The following is a 26,164-nucleotide window of genomic DNA, read 5'->3' as shown; positions in this document are numbered from 1 at the left end:
TTAAACCTCCTGATCTGGACGGGGACTTCCGCTCAGGGTATGTAGACCGACAAATGGCATCGAATGAGTTTATGAATCTCCTAATCAAAGCTTAACGCAAAGACATCACCTTCAGTTCCCATCAGAACTAATCGTTTCTTCGGATTTGCTGGTTCTGAGCAACATTACACCTGACCCCATTCACCGTCTCATCCACCTTAGTTACACCATACATTTAGTGTTTAAAGTTAAATCTCTTCTGTTGTCTCTGAGTGAATACGAAGCTGTTATCTAATCCCTGCACTAAAAAGTTCCAATCTTCTGGTTTAAAATAACCTCACAGATCCATAAGGTTGATTTCATATTTACTATGGAATCCTACGCCTTATGGCTTATTAAATAACATGTAATTTAAATCATTAAACCCTGAAACAGTGGTTGAAGCGAGAGGAAAAGGACTCAGAAGTGGTGTTGTGTTGATAAAATTGAAACATCAATTCTCAATTTATTTATAAAACTTCCAAAAATGGAATTGAGTCAAGTCCAAACATTGATTTAACTGTCCTTTTACCTCTAAAGTAGGAAGGAAAAGTCCAGATATTAATTTTAATGTTTAGGTCAGAAAGGGTAATTCAGTTTCCCCCGGTAACTGTAACCCACCCAGTGTCCCTTTAATTATATGTCTGTGATTCAGTAACAGCTCAAAATGTTTTAATAGCACTGACCCATATCAATATCAAATTGGAAGAGACTGAATTGAATCATGATAATCAATTCTAACTTTTGAGAATCTGAAGTAAATCGATTCTTGAAATTTGAATCAATACCCAGCTCTACTGGAACGTTGTGTTGAGATGAGCTGTCAGAATGTCTATTAATATTCAGCAAAGAGGGCAATTCACAAACCTTCCCCCCTCATCTCAGTGAGGGGGGAAGGTATCCTCACAGAGGAGACAGGATATGAGAGACTGAGAGAAGACAACAGTAGGGAAGTGAGGGCAGCGAGAGATAACGCGTAAAGCCCTGCAGCGAGGGACAATAGCCTCACACCAACATAATCCCTGGTTACAGCGAGGAGCCAAACACCCGCTCCAAACAGCAAAAAGACCCAAAAGAGCAGAGTCTCACCAACGAACTGAGCCTGTACACCATCAATGAGTCTAACTTGGAACAAACAAACAAGAGTAAGGAAACAACAACGATGATGTTGAGTTTGTTGCATTAACATTTATGAGCATCTTCCATTGACTGTAAAAACAAAAGAGGTAAAAATAACTTGAAAGCAGAAGCTCTGGCTTCTAATATTCATACCATTAGATAGACAGGTGCTTATTGGTAAAACATCTTTATGAAACTCATGGGAGTGAAACTCCATAAAGTCTGCTTTATTTACTGTCTATTTCTCAGGAGGCTCAAGCTTGGTTTATGCTTGACGCATTTACTTTCCGCTTGGTGATGCAGCTCGCGGATGGAACGCGCTTCACAACTCGCAGTGTTTATGGTTCACGCGGCTCGTCTCTGCGGTGAGCCAATATTCTCCCAAACTGAACGTGGCAGCATGGAGCTCTACGGCATGCACCCAACACTACACCATAGTAGAAGTAAAAATGACTGTTGTTTACAACATGGCATTTCAGCAGTTTTTAACAGTGTCCTCGTCTTTTCCGACAGTGCGAGCTATTTCTCTCCAAGAATTATTAACATGTTGATCACGGTGATCTTTGAGAGCTGAATCATACAAATGTCTGTATTTACGAACCTCTGCCATACTAGTTCTTGCCGGTCCGCCATGTTTTTCCGCGTCCGACCATCCGCGTGGTTAGAAAATTCCCGAGGTGCGCGTTGTGGAAATTCTGGGCTGTGCGGAGGCGCGGTGGAGGGGCGTGGTTGTTACAATGACGCAAAATGATGCAACTTTTCCGAGCGAAGCCGTGCGGACCTCGCGGACGCGTCAAGCATAAACCAACCTTTAAGCAGACTGAAGTCACTCAGCAATCAGTTAATGAACGTGTGCAAACACAAATTAAACAGCAAGGCAGCAAGTGAGGATAATAAAAAAAAACCTTTGAGACATGAGCTGATTTCATTAAGTGGACGGCAGCTGAACAAATCCACATTCATGAATATTTTTATGGCAGGCCATTGTACTATAAACTGTGATAAGTTCTAAGTTTGTGCAGCTTTTACAAATCAATGTTGTGGTAGCCGATTTTGCACAAGCTAGTGATTACTTATGACCCCTTTCCACAATTTGGGAGTGTATACATAATATGGAAACACTCTCTGCACCGTCTGGCTTGTTAAGAGCTTAACTGAAGCGCAATGGGGTGTCTTGTCACTCCCAGAAACAAGAGCTGGTTTAGCTATGTGCTAACTGAGCTAATGGAGGTTGACGGGCACTGTCAGCCAGAAAAAGCCCCTTGGTTAGCACCTACTGAGTGGCACAACCTACTCCACAACACAACAATAGAGGACAAGGCAGCAGTGCTAAACATTCTGCTTAGTCTGAGACTTTTGCCCAACTTTAAAAAGAAGAAAACCAGAAAAGACTGCAAAGCGCACCGTGAAAACCAGTGACTTCACCTCCAAACCAATGAGATTGCATTTTGGACCTGGCTTGGTGCACTTGGAACAAAATTGTAGCTGGCTCTAAAAAAGGTGCGGCAACCTGGTACCCATTAATAGTGGAAAGGGGCCAATAGTGCCCTATAAATCACAACAACATTAAGATTGTTGGAAGGGTTTTTCTATATTTGAAATCATCCAGATCCCGTGTTTTGAGATAAAAATGAAAAAAGGAAAAGAAAAACAATTGTTTAGGGTTAATATGTAGCCAAGCTTAAAAGACTCTTTGCATTTTGATGCATCAGCCTTTTCACCACCAACAAGGGTACTTCAGGGTTCTGTTCAAATTATTTTTATCATCCAAACTTTTTTTTTTTTTTTTTTACAGAAAAACTTCTTACTTTAAAAATAAATCTGCAGTATAATCTAATATTGTAATCCTGGAAGACAAAATGTTCTTTCTGAATTATAAACATTCAAATTCAAATTTATTTATATAGAACATTTATTTAACAGCATGACACCTGACCAAAGTGCCAACAACTTCTTTGAAGTCCCTGTCTAATCATTATGTGGTGATTTGGCTTGCCATACATCATTATGTGGTGATTTGGCTTGCCATACATACACCCTGATGATTTCCTATAAGTTCTGTAAGTAACCTGACATTGACATAATTCTCACCAGGACCTGATATAAATGTAGCTCAGCTTTTGAGAGGAGTTTTACATTACTAACATTGTGTACACAAGTACTTCCTTCACCATTAAACTGTCATTTGCCAAGATTCAAGTTCTTTTGGTCTGTTCCTTTAATGGCACCAGCTTCATAATCAGAGTCCAACCGCCTCCCTGCAGTCGGCTACTTGTCAGATTCTATCCGACACTGTAGAGAAGCATTATTGCCTTGAATTTAAAACTATGTAATAGCACAAAAAGAATAAAACAAAAATATCCCCATTATATGACCCATTTTAGAATTGTTTATTTATTTTCTAAGAATGTTTCCAGCTCTGTCCCACTTCTTTATTCTGGTTTCATAATTCTTACCCAAAGGCAACCACACACAGATGTCTCATCACCTTTTAATCTGTTTACACACAGTAACGTATGGGTTCAGCAGGGTGAAAACCTATTGATTGTCTCCAAAGTGGCTCTCAATCTTATGGCCACTGAAAGGAAAGTCTGTAAATATCGGTTGTTGTTTCTCGAATCAGAACAGATTTGAATTTAAAATAGCGAAGTTTCTGAAGCAGCACTTCTTTGCACCACCGATGGCTGCTAATTTCAATCTCTTTGCTTCATTATTGTAATCAGAAACAGTGATTATTTTCAGAAAAATCCTGTTCTCTCACACACACACACACACACACACACACACACACACACACACACACACACACACACACACACACACACACACACACACACACACACACACTCAAAGCTGACATTTATACAGATGTTATGCATAGAGCAAGAACAATAACATTTCCATCCTACATACTGCCCAACACATCTTTGGTCTGTCTACAAAACATCAGAACCCCCCCACCCCCAGCTGGTTGTTTCCATGGAAACACCCCCTCATGCCTATGCACAGACTCATAGTGCTGCCCTGGCTAACTGTGCTCCGTGCCCACTCTCGAGTTTGTTTGAAAAGCTGTGAGAAAACACTCTCACATAAGCAGGCCGGTTTGTAACTGTGAGGGTCACATCCAGCTGTGGGCACACACACTCATACACATACAAATAATTTTCAAGCAAACATATCCATCTGTGATTTTGCATTAACGCCTCCAGAGGCTCAGTAAAAGCATTTTGGGGTAAAGTTTTAGAGTGTGAACAGAAATGAGAGCAAAATCGAATGAAACATGTCCTTTCTCAAATCTCAAACTTACATAACTTGATTACAGATGCCCACTAATTACAGGTACATAAATGTCTGGAGGAAATGAAGGCATTAATCCATCCAAGAAAAGCAATAAGATTGGACCTGCACGTGGCAGAAACAGAAAACAAAGATACTTCAGTACTGCAGTAGAGACGATTCTAGGGCGTTCTCCACTTCAACATCGCCAACATATAAGGGTTGGTTACTGTGATGCTAACAGCAGAGTAACGCTAGCTTGTAGCGGAGTTTCCGCTACATGAAATTGATTGCGGCACCCCGCCACAACTTCAGAATTAAGTTTTTTTTAATCTGTTGAAACAACGTAAAGCATGTGAGATATTTATACCCTATATTTGCGTACTTATACCAAGCATAATCAAAGTTTGAAATAAATTTAAATATCCATCCATCCATTTTTTTTACCCGCTTATTTACGCAGGGACGTGGGGGGCTGATGCCCATCTCCAGCAGTCTCCGGCAGGTGGAGTACACCCAGGACAGACTGCATCACATGGCAACACAGAGACACACAGGACAAACTAACAAGCACACACACACACACACACGACAATTCAGGCAGACCAATCAACCTGACAGTCGTGTTTTGGGACTGTGGGAGGAAGCCGGAGTACCCGGAGAGAACCCATGCATGCAAATTCCATGCAGAAAGATCCCAGGCTGGGATGTGAACCCAGGACCTCGTTTTAAGGCAACAGTGCTAACAACTGCACCTCTGTGCAGCCCCAATTTAAATTTCATGAAACGTTAAAATGTAGTTTATTTTGAAAAACCAACACTACCAGCTCCTGCCTGTCTGACTGCAAAGCTGTGGTACATTGTTCTTAGGAGTGAAGGAAAACTAGAGTCGACAGTAGAGGGAGATAAAAGGTGAAAGAATGGTCCCTAGAGAAGTTTAAGTTGATGCATTTTCAGTTCACGCCTGTGAAAACGAGCCTAATGTTAACGTAGAGTGACCAAAAGTGAAGCTAGTTGGACGTTCACTCCATGGTTCACTACAGACAGTGATGGGTTTTCATGCCGTGCACTGCGCCAGATGGCGGACAGCTGTGTTCTGAGAACTTGTTCATGACAGCGGTGGCTTGCTTAGAGACCATCAACACATTTCTAGTCGTTTGAAAATTAGTACAAAAAAAAGCAAAAGCTTCTAGATTTATTGATTAAATTACTCAAAATCAATTCTCAGTTGTGCTACTGAACTAAATCAACAAGACACAACAGTTTTTTTTTTACACATTTCATACATTCTGATCATTTTTACTAAAACTTATCAGAAATTATGTGATTTTGTTAAATAGCTTGTAGGTAAATACTCATAACCAATTCCCAATTATGTTACTAAACTACACAACACCCACCCCCCACCCCCGACACCCCACCACCACAGTTTAAAAGAATTCTAGAGGAAACCTTGTTGAGCTACTGCTAGCATCCCCGTAGGGCGAGAGAAAAACAAAGAAGCATGTCGAAACACACATGAAACTTTCCAGGTTGTACTGGGAATTTTTGTTATGTCATTATTAGACATACCTGCAAACTCTGGTTGGTCTATTGATGACACCTGACTAACACACTAGAACAAAGATTGTTTGTGAACAAGAGGAGTCCCCTCTCCTTTCTCTGATTGATTTTCATAAGAGTGACAGAAACCCATCGCTGAAACCAGACAGAAGACCCCCTCCCCTCAAAACAAACTCTTCGGCTCTGCACGATTCACGTGAACGCCACATTTGGCTTAAAAAAATGGCGATTTTTGCAGAAAAGCTACAAGTTCGCAGGTATGATTAGAGCTCCTGCGCAATTTTTGTATTTAATCACAGGGTTTGGGCTTCCCGCATGGCCCCTTCTGGAGGAGAGCCAAAAGTTGAGTTGTAGATGTTGAGTCATAAAAAGAAAATTCAGCCAAGAGCAGAAACAAAGTAGTTGTGTTTTTTGTTGTTGTTTTGCATGCACAGACAACAAACACACCTTGACCATGAATTTGCCGACCGCCTCCTGAGTCACCATAACGACAGACTCATGAAGCTTTTCATCAAAATGAACGTGGGAAGCGGCTCCGGCAGAGGGTGGTTTCTCTGTGAAGTGCACGCCTTCAGCCTTTGCACAACCTACAAAAAGGAAAGAGAAGATAACATTACTAATTTGAAAGACAAAATAAACAGATGCACTAAACCATCTTTTTAAATAACAGATGTTTGGATTCACCGGTATCCTTAAATCCAGGGGTTTACGGACCTATTCACCACAATCTAGCTTCATTAAATTTGAAGATCACAATGAGGAGTTAAAAAAGGGGGTTAGATTTCCAAATAAAACAAAGTTTTTGTTGCTCTTGAATGAAATTGATATTCATTGTTCTTCTACCCAGGCATTCGATCACAGTGTGAGAGAATGGAAACTTCTTCTCCAAATAAACTTTGCTCTCCTTTAAAAATAATATGTCTCCAAGAGCTGATAATAGTGCTCCACTTAAGCATTACGCAAAGAACAAGGCACTGATAGATGCTACGACTATGTTTGACTATAAAACATACTAATAATAGGATGTAGCCTTTTAAGATGCACTTGACTTATAACATTTGCCCACAGAACGTAGGGCTGTTACGTGTATTTTGATACTAAGATCAAGTCTTTATGTTCCATGAATTCTGACGTTCTTTTAAACACACTTAGTAGGGAACATAATGTATTTTACTATTAATACAGGTGTTTTATAAACTTATTTCAGCACTGTTTTCGGTCATTATCAATGGCATCAATCAAATGACTTGTGTTGTAATGCGCTTTGGGGGGTTGTGAAACCCAAAAAGGAGCTATATCAAACATAGGCCATTTACCATTTTACCATCACTAAATCCAACAAATAGGTCTTTTTAGGCTAACATTAAAGAAGTCACAAACTCATTTTTTCAATAAATCTGATGTGGTTTTTAGTATCAGTGCTTTTGCAAGAGCAAGTCACTCCCATTCCAGAGTCTTACTCCACCCACACTTCCTGTTTAAAGGTCTGGGACCCTTGTTTAATCAATACATTTGCCGTGGTCTCTGGTAGAACTGAATGGCTTGCAAGCAATACTCGGGGCACAAACGGATTTGGAGTCTTTTATCCTGATATTTGGATATGCGACTCTACTAATGACTGTGTTTGCTCTGCAACATTGATGTTTTATTTCCACAAATAACACAAGCTTGGAGGAGTTATGCTATGTGGTTAAGCTGCTAATGCTAATGGTTAGCTTCTGCTAGCTGAGATGTTCTCTGCTGATTGTGGATGCTGAAGGCGTTGCCCATCTGCATAATAAGTGCTTTAAAATTATTTTGAACTAAACTTTCATTTAATTTACAAGCTTTGAATAATTAAAACTTAGTTTATTCACTTGTTTGACTAACTTCATTTATACGTCTGATTTTAACACTGAGGGGTGCACAAAATTAAGATTTAACAGCTGTTTAAATTCAGTGTTCAATTTTGTTTTGCATCAACTGATAGTGACATTTTAACATGCAAATAAGGTGGAAAACGTCTAGATAACGGCCATGAAAATCGACAGCCATAGGTTGAACTTCACATATCAGCATCGGTATCGACAACAGAAAAACCAATAATCAACCTCTAGTTTGGAGTCCACCTATGTTATTATTCATGGACATAAAAAAGTTAAGAAAATACATGGACACAACCATAAATATCATATATCAATACTAGGGCTGCAACAACGAATCGATAAATTCGATGAAAATCGATTACTAAAAGCGTTGGCAACGAATTGCGTCATCGATTCGTTGTGTCGCACAACTCTTCCAAAAGCGCCCCCCCCCCCCCCCCCCCTCCCGCCCGCCGTTGCGCGCAGACCAGAGCAAGTCAGATCAGCGCGTGGGAGAGCCGCAGATCAGCGCGAGGGAGAGCCGGCAGATCAGCGCGAGGGAGAGCCGCAGATCAGCGTGAGGGAGAGCCGGCAGACTTGAGCTGCTGCGAACCGGTTCCGCATTGTCGCGCAGCGATCCAGGCAGCTGCTTCCAGCGCACGGTCCATTCTCAAAGTGGCGCAACCAAAAAACTATAATTAGCACACGATCGTTCATGTCCGCACATGTTCTCTATTTTCTGTCTTATTTGTGCCTGAAGCTCGCTACTGCGGAGCTCATCACCTGTGCTGTGGTGATGTCACCTCACGCAGCATCGAAAACGCGCTCTGCGCTTTTCGGTCAGGAGATCCCTTTGATCTGCTCAAAAGTAACTGATGAGGTGAAAAGGTAAGAATCCAGGCAACAGATTTTCTGGAGAATTATGAGGAGATGCAGGAAGATGAGAGACAGACAGGACAGGAAAATAGTTCAATAAAAACAAGAAAACAAAACAAAGTGTTGAAAAGTAAAATGTAGGTAGATTTATCTCCACGACACGTTTTTACCAGTAAAAAACAATAAGTTATACACATGTCATATTTATACATCTGATACAATTCAGATCACCTTCAAAACTCAGTCACACACCCAGGGCCGTTTCAAGACATTTTGGGGGCCAAGGCAAAATGCCCCCCCCCCCCCCCCCCATAACTGGGCTCCCCAGAAGCCTCTGTGTAATTCATGCCCTCTCCAGGAGTGTTAGTTATACAGTGTTTATAAAAGCCCCTCAGACATTACTGACATGTTCTAATATTATCAGATGAAAAACTAAATTATCAGACATGCTGTCTCATCTGCTTCTTTTAAAAACTTGCAAAAAGTAACAAAACCATTTGAAAGCCACTATTTGTGGATTCTCTGAAAGTTTCCATGGAGTGTGTGACAACTTATTTTTTCATTGATCCTATCGTCTAATCTCACAGCTGAAACAAGCATCCTTAATAATCTGTGCACAGGAAGCTTACCGATGCTGTAGTAAAACAAAAGGTATAATAATTTATTATTAATAAAACCTTGTTGCAGCACTAAAGCAGAAAAATTAGATTTTGCATTAAATATGCAAAATATTTACATATGAATAGTTTTAGAGCCCTTTAATTGGCAGAATCTGATATTAATTTAGTTCTTACAAAAAATGGGTCCCAACATGGTTTGTGTGGCATTGCCATAGTGTGACGTCATAGGCACAGATCCCCTGTCCTCTTGTTTGGAAATGGAAATATGGTCACCCTACATTAAACAAACTGTCCACCCGGGCTTTTGCACTGCACAGAGAAGCTTCGCTGCCTACGACTGAATGTCAGTTGAGAGTCAGTCTCATGCAGACTGACCAATGAAGAGAGGGCCTCAAGTTAAGACCCTCTCCTCATTGGTCAGTCCACACGAGGTGGGTCAAAGGTTACTCTGGGCGGGTTACGTGTTGTCAGGCATTCAAGTATTGAGTATATTTACTGCATATTACAGTAAAATATTCTGTTTGTGACCACATTATGGTGATCCTTGGGTCGTGATGATGGAGCCCTTGAATATTGTTGCCCAGGGTACAACAAAGTGTTAATCTGGCCCTGGTTCCGCCGTCACATTCCCGCAGAAACTGGTTGATCACACCGGGGCCAGACTACTAGCATGTGGTTTTACAACCACAATGTCCTCAGAAGCAAAAACACTTTTAAAAGGGAGGGAGGAGTCCTAACTGTTGCTGCAGGCGTGTTGTGTGAGAGTGCAGTTATATACTGGTTAATATATTTTTGGGTTCAGTTGCTTTCATGTGGCCTAATGTGAGTCTATTTGGGATCATTGGAATGATCAGCAGCATTTCTTGATGTGACTTTATGGCAGTTGCCCAGGGCATCATCGCAAGGAGGATGGCATTCATTTACTTTTGTTTTATTTGGTATTTTTTCAGTCAGTTTTGGAAATAGTGATCAATTTTGATTAATTCACAGCCTATGTTTAATTACATTTAAAATAAATATTAACAGATGAGATCAAACAAAACAGATGAGAATTGCCCTTAAGCTGTTTAACTTGGACCAAGCATTTTAGGTCACAGATAGATGTAGCTTAGGGTCTCTGTCTATACACTTTATAAGACAATTTAGGTGATGGCATGTTGTTTTTCTGCTATTGAACTGTTTTCTAATAATTTTGTGTTAAATAAAGTGAAGGAAGGAGAGAAATAACGTTTCCCTAGCAGTTTTTAAAAATTTCCCCATGTAATCCGATTAATCGATTAATCGTGTCGAGACCCCATCCGATTAATCGATTATCCAAATAATCGTTTGTTGCAGCCCTAATCAATACACAAAGCCATAACATGAACATATGCCTAGCAGCTAATGAAGGTATGTTGCATAAATCGCAGACATCCCTCTTCTTGTGTTCCACTAAATCTTTATTCAGTCTCATATCAGAGATTAGAAATCCTTGCACTCAGCGATCTGGGTCACAATAATGAGTTGGAGAGTTACATCATGTTCCATATGTTCAGAATTCCAGTGTAGAAATGGATTATAGATGGAAGAAAGGTGGTGTATGTACCTAAAGCCCATCAAAGAAAGCAAGAACAATGTAAGTTCTGTAAAATGAACTTAAACATGGTTTGTTATCTCTGAGACCCAAGGCAGGGCAATCTCCTGTCTCTGTCACATCCAAATAAAAGGAGGACAAATGTTAAAGCAGGTCAGACTGTTAAAATTACTTTTCTTATCAGACTATGTGCCTTCTTTTAGATTAAGAACAGATTATTACATTAACAAATGGCCAAATCTTAGACTCCAGTGGCCACTGAATATAGATGTTTAGATTCCTTTTTATTTGTAATATTTAAAATTAAGCTAAAAATACTCAAATAAAAATACAATCTTAAAAGAAACTATTTGTGATCTTTTAAAATCAGTTCAAATAGAGTTCATTTGATGGGATGTTCATTTCGTTTCCTGAACTACTTTCCTTTCTCCTTTAGAGTGTGATGCAATGACGATGTGAAAAACATTGTTGTATGGCCAATATGTTTGCATATTACAAGTTTTTACGTGATATTTTACTTTAAAAACATTAATTTTAATAAGGCTGGAATAGCTGAATGCTTCTGCCAAAATGGCCACGTACTGCACACGTTCCAGTTTGTTGTCTTGTTTTTGATCATCAACGCTGACTTTAAATCATGAGCTTCAATGCCTGGCTAAGCCAGCTAACACTAAACACACCTGTGCTCAACAAACAAGCTCATCTTCAGTCACTCTCACATCAGCAGTCCTGTAAACTCTGAGTTTTATCATTTTCTGCTCCTTTTGGCCTAATGTAGCCCTGTATCAGTAGGAGCTCTCCAACAGCGTGTCTGAATCAGAAGAGAGGGAACGATGACCGTGTGGACGCAGCATGGCTCTGTTCCGATCTTCGTTTTTACACAAACAACAGTTTGGCACAACGGCATTAGAACACATCAGCTGTGACTCAAAATTTTACTGAATAGGTGACAAGACCTTATTTCTCCCATTTACACTCACCTTCCTGCCACTTTGACCTGAAGAGGTAACTAAAACGGTTTTACAAATAGATTACTTTATGGATAATTGAAGTATTTTCATTAAAACCAAGTCAGGGTGGACAAAACGTCCCTTATTCTAAAATATGGCTGGACTGTCCACATGTGCAGCTTGGTCAGTTCTGTTTTCTAAAGGAGAAGAGCTACGACTGGACCAGTCGTAGCTCTTCTCCTGGTCTTGCTCTTTCTTTCAAGCTCAGCCACACCTGTTTCTGAGAAAAATGTTTCTGCTTGCCCCAACAGCAATCGAAGGTGAACCCACTGACTGACTCAGAAATGAACCTCTTTTCAGAGAAGAAGAAAACAAACTAATTAGATTGATTTTCTTTTCCAGAATGGCTCCAGGGTGATGCAATGGTTAATTTGGCATTCCCAGGCACAGCACGTTGTAATTAAGAGTTCTTGAACCTGTTCATCGACCCGGGTGCCTTTCACCATGCCACACCCTGTCCCATCTGCAAAAGACCCAATGTGAGGAGGAAGACTGAATCCGATCAGACTACAAAAGACCAAAGGTTAAAAGCTTTAAACAAGTTATCCTTGTACCATTTTGGTATGAAAAGGATCTACGAACAATTGCCATAATGTTGCTTTAAACAATAAAGTAATTTTTTAAGAACAGGCAAACCGATCTGATACTTAATTTAAAACATTGTGTTTTACTGTTTTCATAATTACCGTTTTCACAAAATTAATACACAAAAAAACTTGATTTTTGTTTTACTTCCACCATCTAAACCACGCTTTATAATGTCCAACATTAAAAAGTCCATATTCACCCATCCGCTCTAACACGGCTTTACATTTCTGCAAAGGAGGGAAAAATGGAGGATTTTCTTTAAATAAACAACAAAACCACAAAGACTCACTCTTCTTAGCAGCAGCCATGTCGCACAAATTGGATCTTGTTCACCGTCACAGCTTTGTCATGTCAGCAGCTGAACCTCAGAACAACCCTGCAAAACCAGTTAGGACACAATTAGACACACTGGGCAATAAATATATATACATACACCGGTCAGCCCTGAAGGAAACAAGTGGAAATGATTCAATCAACAGATAAACACTGGACAAGGGAGATGATAAAGGTTGTAGAGCAGAACAAAGAAACATGTTTGGCATGGATTTCATCCACAGCCTGCTGTTTGATTGTATTTCAGCTGAGAGCTCAGCTGCACGAGTGAGGCCAGGAGTACCACGGACTCCCAACAGAGGCTTCGATTAAAAGAAAACAACAAAACGCCCTAAGAGGCTTAGCTACGTAGGAGCCGACGCTGCAGTCGGTGGGCTTTGCACAGATGGAGAACTCTGATCTCATGTCTTCTTTTGATTACAGAAACAAACGTGCACTTATGTACACGCTTTTAAAAACTAACAAAAGTATTTAAAGGAGCTGGTGGTAATGAAATAAACACTAAACTAAATGAAAGGATGTAGAATGTATTTTAACAATGGTTTTGGCATCATAACCGTAGAACACTTGTTCACTTGTGTCTGTAGTAGCGACCTGATATAATAGATTTGTTTTTCGTTAAAACACGGGCGAACAACTTCCATTCTGATTTTTTAGATATTGTAGAAGCCCTCGCTCCACAATGCAAGTACAGTGCATACAGTAAATGTAAAGAGGGGGAAAATGGGCTAAGACCATACACACTGACCACATAAGTTTTACAGAAATAATAGACTAAAGGAAACCTCTGGAAAGCAATTAGAAGCACCAATTAATATTTGTTAGGGACGAGGTCTGAAGGAGCCTTGACTTCAGGAAAGGAGAGTTTAGCCCTGTATTCCCTCCACAGCTGACTGATGCACAATGGCTTTTCAGCACTAGTGTCCCTGATTTTAATCAAATCAGCCTGATTTAATTAACTCATTCACTGCCATTGACGACAAAAGTCGTCATTTGCATATTTTCACTGTGTGGGCGTCAGAACGACCCCCGCAACATGAGAACAAACACGTCAGCTCTAAAGCCGATCTTCATCCACATACGTCACACGTCACGTGATCAGGAAGCAGAAAATCCATGTGTTAGGAGATTGTTTAGCGCTGCTGCTGTAAAAAAAGAAGTGAGGCGCGAACCGGAAAACCTTCTGCCGATTACAATTCAACAATGGATTATGAAATAACGGCTAACGCTCGAAACGCGCTGATTATTCCTGATGTAAGAGGTGAGTCTACTCTTTGTTTTGGCTGATTTGGTAGTTTCGGCGTTGACATCATCATAGCGCGCAACATTCTGTGGCTCTTAAAAAAACTGTAAAAACTGAAAAACTCTGGCAGCGAAGGGCTTTTCTGATCAGGAAACGGCTGGTAGTGAATGAGTTAAAGGGTTTCTCTCACCCATCTCTCACTTCATGCCATGCCCAATGTTGCATTTATATAGTATTTTTATGAGAAATTTCAGAAAAGCTGTCTAGCTTTCTTAAACAGACACTTTAAAAAATGTTAAGCTCAGAATACAAACCATTAAATCAGAAATTTTATTTATTTATTTATTTACCAGGGCTGCCACCTTACCATGGTGGAGGGGTTTGAGTGTCTCAATGAACCTAGGAGCCAAGTTGTCTGAGGCTTGATGCCTCTGGCAGGGTCACCCATGGCAAACAGGTCCTTGGTGAAGGATCAGACAAAGAGCAGCCCGAAGACCTCTTATGATGAATTATATAAATGGAAACCGTGTTCCCTCACCCGGACGTGGGTCATCGGGGGCCCCCTCTGGAGCCAGGCCTGGAGGTGGGGCACATTGGCAAGCGCCTGGTGGCCGGGCATTCACCCATGGAGCCCGGCCGGGCACAGCCTGAAGAGGAAACGTGGGTCCCGCTTCCCATGGGCTCACCACTCGTGGGAGGGGCCAAAGGGGTCAGGTGCAGTGTGTGACGGGTGGTGGTCGAGGGCGGGGACCTTGGCGTTCTGATCCTCGGCTACAGAAGCTGGCTCTTGGCACATGAAATGTCACTTCTCTGGTGGGGAAGGAGCCTGAGTTGGTGTGTGAGGTTGAGAGGTTCTGACTAGATATAGTCGGACTCACCTCAACGCATTGCTCTGGCTCTGGAACCAGTTTCCTTGAGAGGGGTAGGATTTTCTAACACTCTGGAGTTTCTCCCACTGAGAGGCGCCGAGAAGGGGTGGGCATACTAGTTGCCCCCCATCTTGGTGCCTATACGTTGGGGTTTACCCCAGTGTACTGGCAGTCAAAGCGGAACGCGGCTTGGGTGGTCGCCGAGGTAAAAACCCGGGCATGGGAGGAGTTCGGTGAGACCATGGAGCAAGACTTTCGTACAGCTTCGAGGAGATTCTGGTCCACCATCCGGCACCTCAGGGGTGGAAAGCAGTGCGCTACCAACACTATCTATAGTGGGGACGGTGTGCTGCTGACCTCTACTCAGGACGTTGTGGATCAGTGGGCAGAATACTTCGAAGACCTCCTCAATCCCACCAACACGTCTTCCAGTGAGGAAGCAGAGTCTGGGGACTTTGACTTGGCCTCTCAAATCTCTGGTGCTGAGGTCACTGAGGTGGTTAAAAAGCTCCTCTGTGGCAAGGCTCCAGGGGTGGATGAGAGCCGCCCGGAGTTCCTTAAGGCTCTGGATGTTGTGGGGCTGTGTTGGCTGACGCGGCTCTGCAATATCGCGTGGACATCAGGGGCAGTCCCACTGGACTGACCGACCGGGGTGGTGGTTCCCTTATTCAAAAAGGGGGACCGCAGGGTGTGTTCCAACTACAAGGGGATCACACTCCTGAGCCTTCCTGGTAAGGTCTATTCAGGGGTTCTGGAGAGGAGGGTCCGTCGGATTGTTGAACCTCAGATTCAGGAGGAGCAATGTGGTTTTCGTCCTGGCCGTGGAACACTGGACCAGCTCTGTACCCTTAGGGGGATCCTGGAGGGTGCGTGGGAATTTGCCCAACCAGTCTACATGTGTTTCGTGGATTTGGAGAAGACGTTTGACCGCGTCCCTCGGGGGGGGGGGTTGTGTGTGTGTGTGGGGGGGGGTATTCTGGGAGTATGGAGTACCAGGCCCTCTGATAAGGGCTGTTAGGTCCCTATATGACCAGTGTCAGAGCTTGGTCCGCATTGCCGGCAGTAAGTCGGGCTCGTTCCCAGTGAGACTTGGACTTTGCCAAGGCTGCCCTTTGTCACTGAATCTGGTCTTGATTCGGAAAAGGGTAGAAAGCCTTCTCCAGGTCAGGGATGAGGTCCTGCCCAGGGTGAAGGAGTTTAAGTATCTCGGGGTCTTGTTCACGAGTGAGGGAAAACTGGAGCGTGAGATCGATAGGCGGATTGGTGCTGCATCTGCAGTGATGCGGGCGTAGTACCAGTCTGTTGTGGTGAAGAGAGAGCTGAGTCAGAATGTGAAGCTTTCGATTTACCGGCGATCAACGTTCCTACCCTCACCTATGGTCATAAGCTTCGGGTAGTGACCGAAAGAACGAGATCACGGATACAAGCGGCCGAAATTAGTTTTCTCCGAAGAGTGGCTGGGCTCTCCCTTAGAGATAGGGTGAGAAGCTCGGTCATCCAGGAGGGGCTCGGAGTAGACCCGCTACTTCACATCGAGAGGAGCCAGTTGAGGTGGCTCAGGCATCTGGTCAGGATGCCTCCTGGACGCCTCCCTGGTGAGGTTTTCCGAGCACGTCCATCCAGGAGGAGACCTAAAGGTAGACCCAGGACACGGTGGTGGGATTATGTCTCTCATCTGGCCAGGGAACTCTTTGGAATTCACCCGGAGGAGCTGCGACCCAAATCCGGACTCTGGATATGTATGACATATGCAGATTTCCTTTTAACTTTACCAGTAAAAGAAAAAATACATAACTGCTTGTGACAGATTTGGATACAAACTGCCATCTTTCTCCTGGCTTGTTATTGTGTAAACTGCTGAAATCATGCGTGTTCTTGCAGAAGGAGCTACATGGAACAAATTCGCTGACCCTTCTCGTCTAAAACACTCCCTGCAAGAAGGGAGGTGCCGCTGACTTTGGGGCAAAGATGCATTTATCAAGCTTTGCATTGCTTACACGTCTAGTGGAAAGCCCGAGTTAAAGGGGAACCAGGCAGTTTTGATTTCTTTTACAGGGGTGGACATTAACTTCAAAACCAACCGGCCAGCCGGGCCGGTAACTCTGAATATTTACCGGCCCCACCAAGAATCTACCGGCCCCGCTGGTCAGCTGCCAAAACGAGTCAAAATAACAACTGAACCGTTTTAAATGTAATAAACCTTCATTTTGTACACATTCACAAACATAATAACGTATTCAAGTTTGAATTTGTTTGTTCCCTCAACAACTCGATTTTGTCGTCGCATACTTCCGGCATACAACGCAGTACATCACCAACTCCGCTTTGCTGTACTCGAGCCATTGGCTGTGTTCGAGATGAGCCAGTTCTGCGCAGACTAGAGCACCGGTGATCGGCGAGCAGTGCATGCCGGTTAGATTTTTGTCCGACTTGACGCCGACTTGCTCTGACGTCATGCATACGTAGGCAACGATAACCTCGTGAGATCAAGGCGGCCGCAGATTTTGGAGCAAGGCGCTGCAGTTGCTCTCCCTCGGCTGCAAAACCTAGGGGATGATGGGAAACGCCAGGCTCTCACCTGATCTAAGATCTGATTGGTTCATATTTTGATCCAAACATCCGGTGGTAGAACATGAAATGATAGTTGGTCACATGTAGGGCTGGGCGATATGGCAAAAGTAGAATATCACGATTTTTGCAATATTTTATCACGATTTCGATTTTATCACGATTTTTTATCCATGAATAGCATAACTTCAATTGCGTATTAAAGAAGAAAAACATTGAATAAATAAACATTTATTCATATTAGGGATAATCAACACAGTGCTAACACATTTATATTTTAAACTCACACCAGAGATGATAAAAGCCCTGAGAGAAACAATTACAAAAATCAGTTTTTCTCGTTTTTCAAGTTACTTAACATAAATTAAAATCGTAAACATATTTAAAGTGCAAACATGTCAATTGCAAACGTATTGTGCAAACATTAACTTGTTCAAAATACTATGTAGCTCCCAGTTGCTCATGTAGTGGATAGTTAAGCTCAAATACGGCTCTGATGTGCGGCTGGACCAGAGATCGCTTGTGGTAGCAAAAAACTGCGCATTCTGAATATTTTCTGCAACAAGTCTCTAAATAAAGTAAAATTTTCCAGTGCAGATTGGAGACAACCCATAGAAGCACTGATTTGATCTCATTTCAGAGATAAATAGAAAAAATAGAACAGGTTAGATGCACCTAATAAATAAAATTACTAACAAACTCAGGAATCTTTCTTTGCTTCACTGTTCTGGTGCTGAGAATATCACTAATGTGGATCAAAGGAGATACACAGATGAATGCACCTCTTATTATTTGGAAACTACATTTACTGCAGCTGGCAGAGGCAGAGATTTTTTCTATTGATACACGGAGTTTACAGAATCATTTTAAATGTTAATAGGGGAAGACTGCAGGAGGGAGCGGTAAAATACAGGGGGTCCCCAGCAAAAACAAGAAACTACGAGTCTGATGAAACCCGCTGGTTTTCCATCAGGCAGTCACGGGGCAGCTCCAGCGACCCAGTGACCGAGCTCAGTCCGGTACCGACACCGGCTCGGCAGAGGGTGAACGAGCCGAGGCGACGTCGAGCTCTGCTTAAGAAGCGGTGTTATTTTCCTGCTTCAGAAGAAGCGTCCAACATGTTTTTACGCTTTCTCCGAGACATGTCACGTCGCTAAGTTGTTAGCGCTGCGCACTAAGGAAACCCTGCGTTCCTCTTCGGAACGAAAACCTCGTATCGCTCTCAGCCGCGGCCGAAGCCATGTTTGTTCACACACAAGTGAAAACAAGCGGGGCACTAATATATTACTATGACTCACTCTGATTGGTTAAGGGTCAAACAAAGGCGTGTCATTCGCCTGGGGTAAGTTCCCTTTTCATTCAAAGGCAGAAATTCAACAGCAGAGCTGTGAATCGTGATAAAACCGTCTCTCAAAAATGACAGACCGTCAGATGTGTAGATCGTAAAACGGTCTAAAATCGTCATATCGCCCAGCCCTAGTCACATGTATTCTGTAAATCATGTTACGTTGATGATGACAACTATATAGGTCACAAAGAGGAATGTGGTTTGTGTTCTTTTGTCACGTTTCCTATGAGCACACTAAACCTACAGCTGATAACCTTTACTTATTATTACAGTCATGTCTTCATATACAATATATGATATCCACAATCACGTGAGGATGTGTTTCAGCTGCTAACAGGCACCAGAATTAAAATTGAAAATTGAACAAGTGTGAACGCTCACGCGATATCTTCAGCCATCGTCACCCGCGAGCTACACATGCAGGAAATCTGTCCGACTTAAACGCCGGCTTTCAGCCACTCCCACCCCGCAGGGACTTAAACCCACACTGCCATCAGCTTCTGGAGGCTGCTGAGCCCCGCTGCGGGCCAGGTCCGACCCGGCTGTCAGCCACTCCCCCTGCTGCTTCCGTCTGCTCTCGTCTGTTTCCCAGGCGAGCCGCTGCTCAACTCGAACACGGCCATTCTCTGCGCCTCACGTCTTCTTTAAACCGCCAAGAATCATTCCACCTACGCACACGCTTCTCTGCTTCATACCGTTTCGAACTGTCTCGCTTCTCACCAGTTTTTAAGCGTTTTGCCAGAGATTTCACCAAGAAATCCCATCCCTGTGGCGGCGGCATCTCCCTGCGTGCTTGTGTGTTTCTAGCGTGGTTCCACTTCGTCTTTAATAGTGAACTTATAGTTCAAGTGACTATAACTAGAATCGTGCAGTACGTGCACAAATCGTACAAGTGCAGTACGTGGCTAGAGGCACGCAGGTTCACGCACACGAAATGAAAACGGCAGCTTCCTACAGGGCGCGGCCATGATGTAGGTGAAAGCCAGTATGTAAATGACAAATAAGGCTTGGGCGCCACCCGGGCAGTGAGTCGTCAAGTATTTACCGCCCGACGAGAAAATTTAGCGCCATTGGCGCTCGGGCGCTTTAAATGTCCACCCGTTTTAGCATCCCCTTGTGTACATTTGTAGAACAGCAAGCAAAACATATCTCCTTGCTGTGCATTCATCTTTTCAACATCTTAATCTAACAGCTGAAATGTCTCCCAGCCTTCTTTAGTGTCTACAGGAGTTGGTTCTTCCCTAAATTAAACATATCAGCTGTGTTCATGATCTTAAACATGCAGGAAACTGCTGGAACAAGACTGCAGCTCCAGGTATGTCAACTCCTTTTATCCAAGTCCCAACAGACCAGACCAACAATTCTGAAGTTGGAAATGGAATATTCTGGTCACAGGAGGAGAAAGGGGCTAGATGGCCTTTTATTAACCCTGTAAAGCAGGGGTGTCAAACTCCAGTTCGAGTGCCGGTATCCTTTATCTTTTTGTTGTTTCCCTGTTTCCACATTTTGATTCACCTGTGCAACAGCTCATCAAGCTCTCCAGAAACCTGTTAATCACCTCCTGCAGATTGAAATAAGGTGTGCTGAAACAGGGAAAACACTAAACAATGTGGGATAGGGATCTTCAAGGACCGGAGTTTGACACCTGTGCTATAAAGGGTACTTTCAGTACATTAAAGGCTCAAGAAAATGATTTTAAAAGATGAAAAACACGCAAAATATTCCTTTAAGGCAGCTACTGGCTACATATTGCACCAAGCAGATATTACACACCATTTACGTATCCGAAGAAAGCAGGGGTTTGGAATCGCCAAAGAGCTGCCAAGCAAGAGTAAAAAGTACCACAGAGGAGCAGAAAATGTTTACACTTATTTCCTTTTAGCCAAAAGTAGAGGTAAAGGCAATGAAAGTGAGGAGTGTGAAGTCAAGAATATCCAAAGAAGAAACTTAAAGTGTCACATCCTCTGAGAGGTCTGCTAAATCAGAGGATGATCTCATTTAAACCAGTACCATTTTAGGAACCTAAATGTGTCACTATGATTAAAATACCACTGATGGGATTCAGGTTTGAAAGACTCCCAGTGCAGAGAGCAGCAATGAGTCCTACCATCATATCTGTATAGAGCTTCAACTAGCACTACAACCTGTTTGCCATTTCTATCATTTCAATGAATATTTTGATTTAATAAAATAGAAAAAAAAACCATGAGCAACTAATAAAACTTCTGCAGAGAAGAATACTCCACATCACAGAGAGCCTGCTGTAGTAGCTCTTATTGTTTGCACGTCCACTTCATTTAAATCCAGAAGCTCAGCCATGAGTAGTAAAGTCAGCTCTCCCCCAGCTCTGTGCCACGGTTCATAAATTAAAACTGCAGATGGCAGAGAGAGAAGCAGGTACTCATTTCCTGCATCCACTGTGGTATTGTGTTGGACAGCAATAAGCTCTGAGCCACGCCAAACAGGTAAACAGAAGAGATGGTAAAGAGCTCTGCATTGAAACTGCCCTGTGATGCTAGTCTGACTGGCAAAGACTTAAAATCTGCTTCACATAAATTCCTAAGAACATTCTTGAAAAAGCAGGTTTCACCCTGAAATGGCTGTTTTGAGCCACATGTGATTCTTTGTAGCTTTGGCCAAAAGTGTGGTGTTTTGGGAATAAACAATAGATTATTTTACATAACTGCATCATTATCAGAGCCAGCTAAATATGAAGAACAATATAGGTAGCTTAAGTCAGGCCCATCTACTTCTGGACCATGGGTTCCCATCCATCCATCTTCTGAACCCGCTTTGTCCACGTAGGGTCTTGGGGGGGGGGGGGGGGGGGGGGGGCTGGTGCCTATCTCCAGCAGTCAACGGGCAAGTAGGCGGGGTACACCCTGGACAGAGTGCCAGTCCATCGCAGGGCTCAATGGGTTCCCAACTGGCAAAAAAATGAATGGGAGCCTTTTGTCCCATGGATTTCATATATGATGTCTGAGAATTTTAAAGACACATTTTGATGCAAAGAAAGTGTTTATTTTCCAAACGGCTGCAAGTTATTTTAGGTTTTGCGTGAAAAGTTGTAAAGGACTACAAATGTACGACTCACCAAATTGACATCATCAAAAAGACAAGATTTTTTCAGCTTTGAATCTTTCTTCCAGGACAAAAAGAGCATTAAAAGTGGAGAAAATCACTATAAATCTGACCATGTGAGAGATGGCAGCTATGCTGGGGTAGAGGAGATTCTGCGATGACATCATATTTTTATTTTAATTACAAAATTTCACAAGCTAATAAATCTCAAAGTACACAATGGACACACAATTATATTTTATTTAAATTGAAGTACAACAAAATGTGATTCGGGGCATAAGGCAAAGCAGATTAGAAGATACCTTTTACAGCCCTGTTCACTTATATTCTTTATTATTTCATTCTGGGGAACGTGAGCCGACCGGAGGGAGGAGACATAGGCTCCCTATACTTTATGCAACTTCCTGACATGTAGAGGTGTTGCTTTCCACATCCACTTGCAAACTTGTTTCCCAACTTATTTCAATCATTAGTGCTAACTCTAGAAGCTTGCCCTCCTGTTTGCTCAAGCGAAGGTCTCAGCCTTTGCCTTGCGGTAAGTGTTACATCCTAGAAGGCAGAGGGAAGCAGAGTCGCTCAACAGCAGTTTTCTGGCTAAAAGCGCACACCAACCTCCGTTAGCTTTGGTTAGCATCCAACTACATCAGCTCAGAGTTTGTTGGGTGTCAATCATCAGCCCCCACTCTCAGTTCCATTTTTGTATTTTGCAAGAGTGACACAGTGACAGTGGCAGTGGTAGGAGCTGCCCATTGGGCTTCAGTTCAGCTCTGTAGAAACTTCAAGTGGCGGTGCAGAATGTTCGTCTATTATATATACCGTCAACAGTTTTACCGATAACCCTAACCGGAGACTAAAATCCCCAAATTCCACTACCTCCGCTCCGCTCCGACACGAACGCCGGAGCAAAATCGGTCCCGTTGTAGTCAATCAGAGCAATTCCACTACTGCGGCCGTGCTCCGGCAGTGCGGCGCCGTGCGCCGCCCTCTGTTCCGGCGTCCGGCAAAAATAGAATCGATCCTATTTTCGCCGGACGCCGGAGCACCTCCGCAGTAAATGGACAGAAATCACAACCGTCCAACAGGAAAAGGAGCAAGCACAATTTCCGTTTTTCACAACAAATCGATAAACAAAAGGCGTTTTTTGTTTCATATGCACAGGTTTAACAACTTTTAACAACTATCAATGGCAGCTGAAGTTTAAATGCACAAAAGTAAGCCATAAATACAGTTTCTACTATCAAAGTAGTCACACTTTGTTGATCCAAACACTGCTGATTTGGAACCCCCAAATTCCACTACCTCCGGTCCGCCCCCGCCTTCCGCAGCCGCTCGCTTCCGAACTCAATTTTTACTGGTACCCGCTCTACAACGGCTCCGCTCCGGTGCGGAGACCTGAGGTGGGCAAACAAGCATGCGCGGTATTTTTGAGATCTTGCAATACAGTCCGAGCAATAAACGCGGAAGTTAGATCCAAACACCCGTTGTGTGGGAGAAGCATCGAAATGAACTGTTTAATCTGCCCATCATTTGTGTTGACAGATCAGCAGTGTTTGGATCAACAAAGTGTGACTACTTTGATAGTGGAAACTGTATTTATGGCTTACTTTTGTGCATTTAAACTTCAGCCGCCATTGATAGTTGTTAAAAGTTGTTAAACCTGTGCATATGAAACAAAAAACGCCTTTTGTTTATCGATGTATTGTGAAAAACGGAAGTTGTGCTCGCTCCTTTTCCTGTTGGGTTTTTGTGATTTCTGTCCATTTACTGCGGAGGTGCTCCGGCGTCCGGCAAAAATAGGATCGATTCTATTTTTGCCGGACGCCGGAACAGAGGGCGGCGCACGGCGCCGCACTGCCGGAGCACGGCCGCAGTAGTGGAATTGCTCTGATTGACTAGAACGGGACCGATTTTGCTCCGGCGTTCGTGTTGGAGCGGAGTGGAGGTAGTGGAATTTGGGGGTTAGGCTCCCATAGTCTAACTCTTAATTTATGATACCGATATAAACCATTACCAATATAAGCAGGGCCCTCCCTCATTTTTGTTTAATTTATTCTTTATTTAACCAGGAAAGACCCAATGAGATTAAAAACCTCATTTTCAAGGAAGTCCTGGTCAAGAGGCAGCTAAAGTTACAGTTACAAAATGTTTCAGTTACACAGACATGTTACGTACAATATTACAGAAGGCAGTTACAACACAGGGAATCTGTCTCAAGGGCCCTCAGTCTGGTTTTAAATGTATATAAACTCAGTTAATTTCCAGTTTTCCTGCAGCCTGTTTCATGCAGAAGGAGCAGAGTGAACAAAAGCTATTTTGCCCAGTTTGGTGAGAGCAAATGAAACACAAAGTAACAACTGATCATTTGCATGCAGACTGTGAAAAGTTACACTTCTCCATTTTGTTACAGATGTAGTTGGGCAATAATCCAAGCCTTATAAATGAAGGTGAACCAATGTCCCAACCTCCTGGTGGAAAAAGGCCATCCCACTCCAGAATAAAATTCACACTGATGGGGGCCAGTGGTCTACAGTTAGTAATAAACCTCAGTGAGGCATGATAAACCACATTCATCTTACTAAGACACTGTGCTGAGGCACTCATATACAAAAGGTCTCCATAATCCAGAATAGACAGACATGTTGCAGTAACTAGTCAATTTTTGCCTCAAAAGAAAAAAACTGTTTATTTAAAGAAATAAATAAATAAGAAACCCAGTCGAAGTTTGAGTTTCTTCACAAGATTATACATATATTATCTATATGAGGCTTAAAGGAGAGGGAGTCATCGAGCCAGACACCAAGGTATTTGGATGTGTGGACCACCTCAATGATAATTCCCTCAAGAGTGGTCACTGAGGACAAACTTAGGTCATTATTAAAATTGTTACTAAAAAAGAAAAAGTCAATAATTTTAGGTAACTAACATCAAATATCTCCTATCATGCATAGTTAAACTTTAAAAATTATCTGTGCAAAATAGGACAATTATTCAATTGTTTTTCAACTTCAATTTAAGTTTGGCCAGTTTTACCAAACAAGCATGAAAAACTGTACATTGAATCTGGCCTCTTTTTTTTTAACATTTTATGAGAGAAATATCTGAAGAGTTTGACTATAAAATGTGAAGGTATGTAATCAGAAGAGTATAAACCAATAATGTTTAAAATTTTACATTTTAATAAAAATTTTGTGTGATAATAATCATTAGGGCGATAATATCGGGTGCGCTTTGTCGCAAGGGTTTTGGATACATTATTAAAAAAAACATTAAAAAATATTTTATTAAAAATCATGAAAACACTCAAGCATGAAACAGAACAACCCAGTCAGGATGTTTTTCCTACGGCTGTTTCGGCTCTATATCCAAAGACTTCTTATTTTAAAGTACACTATTAAAAGTAATCAAAGTGACCGATAGTAATTAATGAATAAATATACTATTATATAATTGTATTGCTGACAAAGCGTATGGGTGAGCACAGAATCTCATGTAGAGGCTTATGTGTATGCCATCAATCCCACACGTGCACGAGAAAACAGCTTTCTAAAAAGCTGCAATGGCCTTTTATTTATTGATGAGTTCAACTGCCTAATGTTGCACACATCACTGGCACAGCTGTGACTCACACCTGACTAGTTACGCTGCCTCCATTAAAAACGGTTCTGCGCAGCAAACTAGTTCAAGTTACTAAAGCTAACAATAACTGTGGTTGCACAGCATACTAGCTGTTAAGCTAAAGCTGATGCTTCACAACATACATGCTTCCTTTTCTCTAAGGCGTCTTTGTTTCAACAGTTGCGATATGAACAGTAGTGACGTATATTTATTTGTTTAGGCTTCCTTTTCACAACAAACGTGACTTACCTTAGCTCACTCCGCCCTTGCGTGTGATGCCAACGGAATGAACGATTGGCAAAGAGCCAAAGTCTCGTACCAGTAACTTGCTGCTGAATGAGAGAAAGAAGCTCACCACGCAGCGCCCGCTCAAAATATGCGCTCCCCTTTGATCCTGAGTCTCTGTGGAACGGTTTCCGGTCACGTGGCATGGGTCTCCACGCCCCCTTCAAGTTGCGCGGTTCCGCCATCTGGCGGGAAGCGTTGGAAACTATTTTGTTTCAGGAAAATGTTTTTTTTATGTTTTTTTTAACTAATTTTCTGATTGTAATTTTAATTTAAATGACAAAATTATAATATCTTTCCCTTAGAATTTAAGTTATAAATGCTTGTTATATTTC

The 26,164-nt window shown here is 42.4% G+C and overlaps 1 protein-coding gene across 1 annotated transcript in view; it reads right to left on the bottom strand.

The window, feature by feature from the left end:
• The window catches only part of adissp (adipose secreted signaling protein), a 44,546-nt gene extending 18,615 nt beyond the window's left edge, over window positions 1-25,931 (bottom strand). Inside the window, exons 1-3 of the mRNA XM_054747512.2 lie at window positions 25,794-25,931; window positions 12,777-12,863; window positions 6,424-6,563 (exon numbers count right to left, since the gene is read on the bottom strand). Coding sequence (XP_054603487.1) covers window positions 6,424-6,563; window positions 12,777-12,795 — 159 coding nt within the window. The 5' untranslated portion in view covers window positions 12,796-12,863; window positions 25,794-25,931. The remainder of the gene's footprint in view (window positions 1-6,423; window positions 6,564-12,776; window positions 12,864-25,793) is intronic.
• Between the last annotated feature and the right edge of the window lie 233 nt (window positions 25,932-26,164).

Source organism: Nothobranchius furzeri, chromosome 2 (genome assembly GCF_043380555.1).
Source record: "Nothobranchius furzeri strain GRZ-AD chromosome 2, NfurGRZ-RIMD1, whole genome shotgun sequence".
NCBI lineage: Eukaryota > Metazoa > Chordata > Actinopteri > Cyprinodontiformes > Nothobranchiidae > Nothobranchius > Nothobranchius furzeri.
This window is presented reverse-complemented; position numbering and strand designations above follow the sequence as displayed.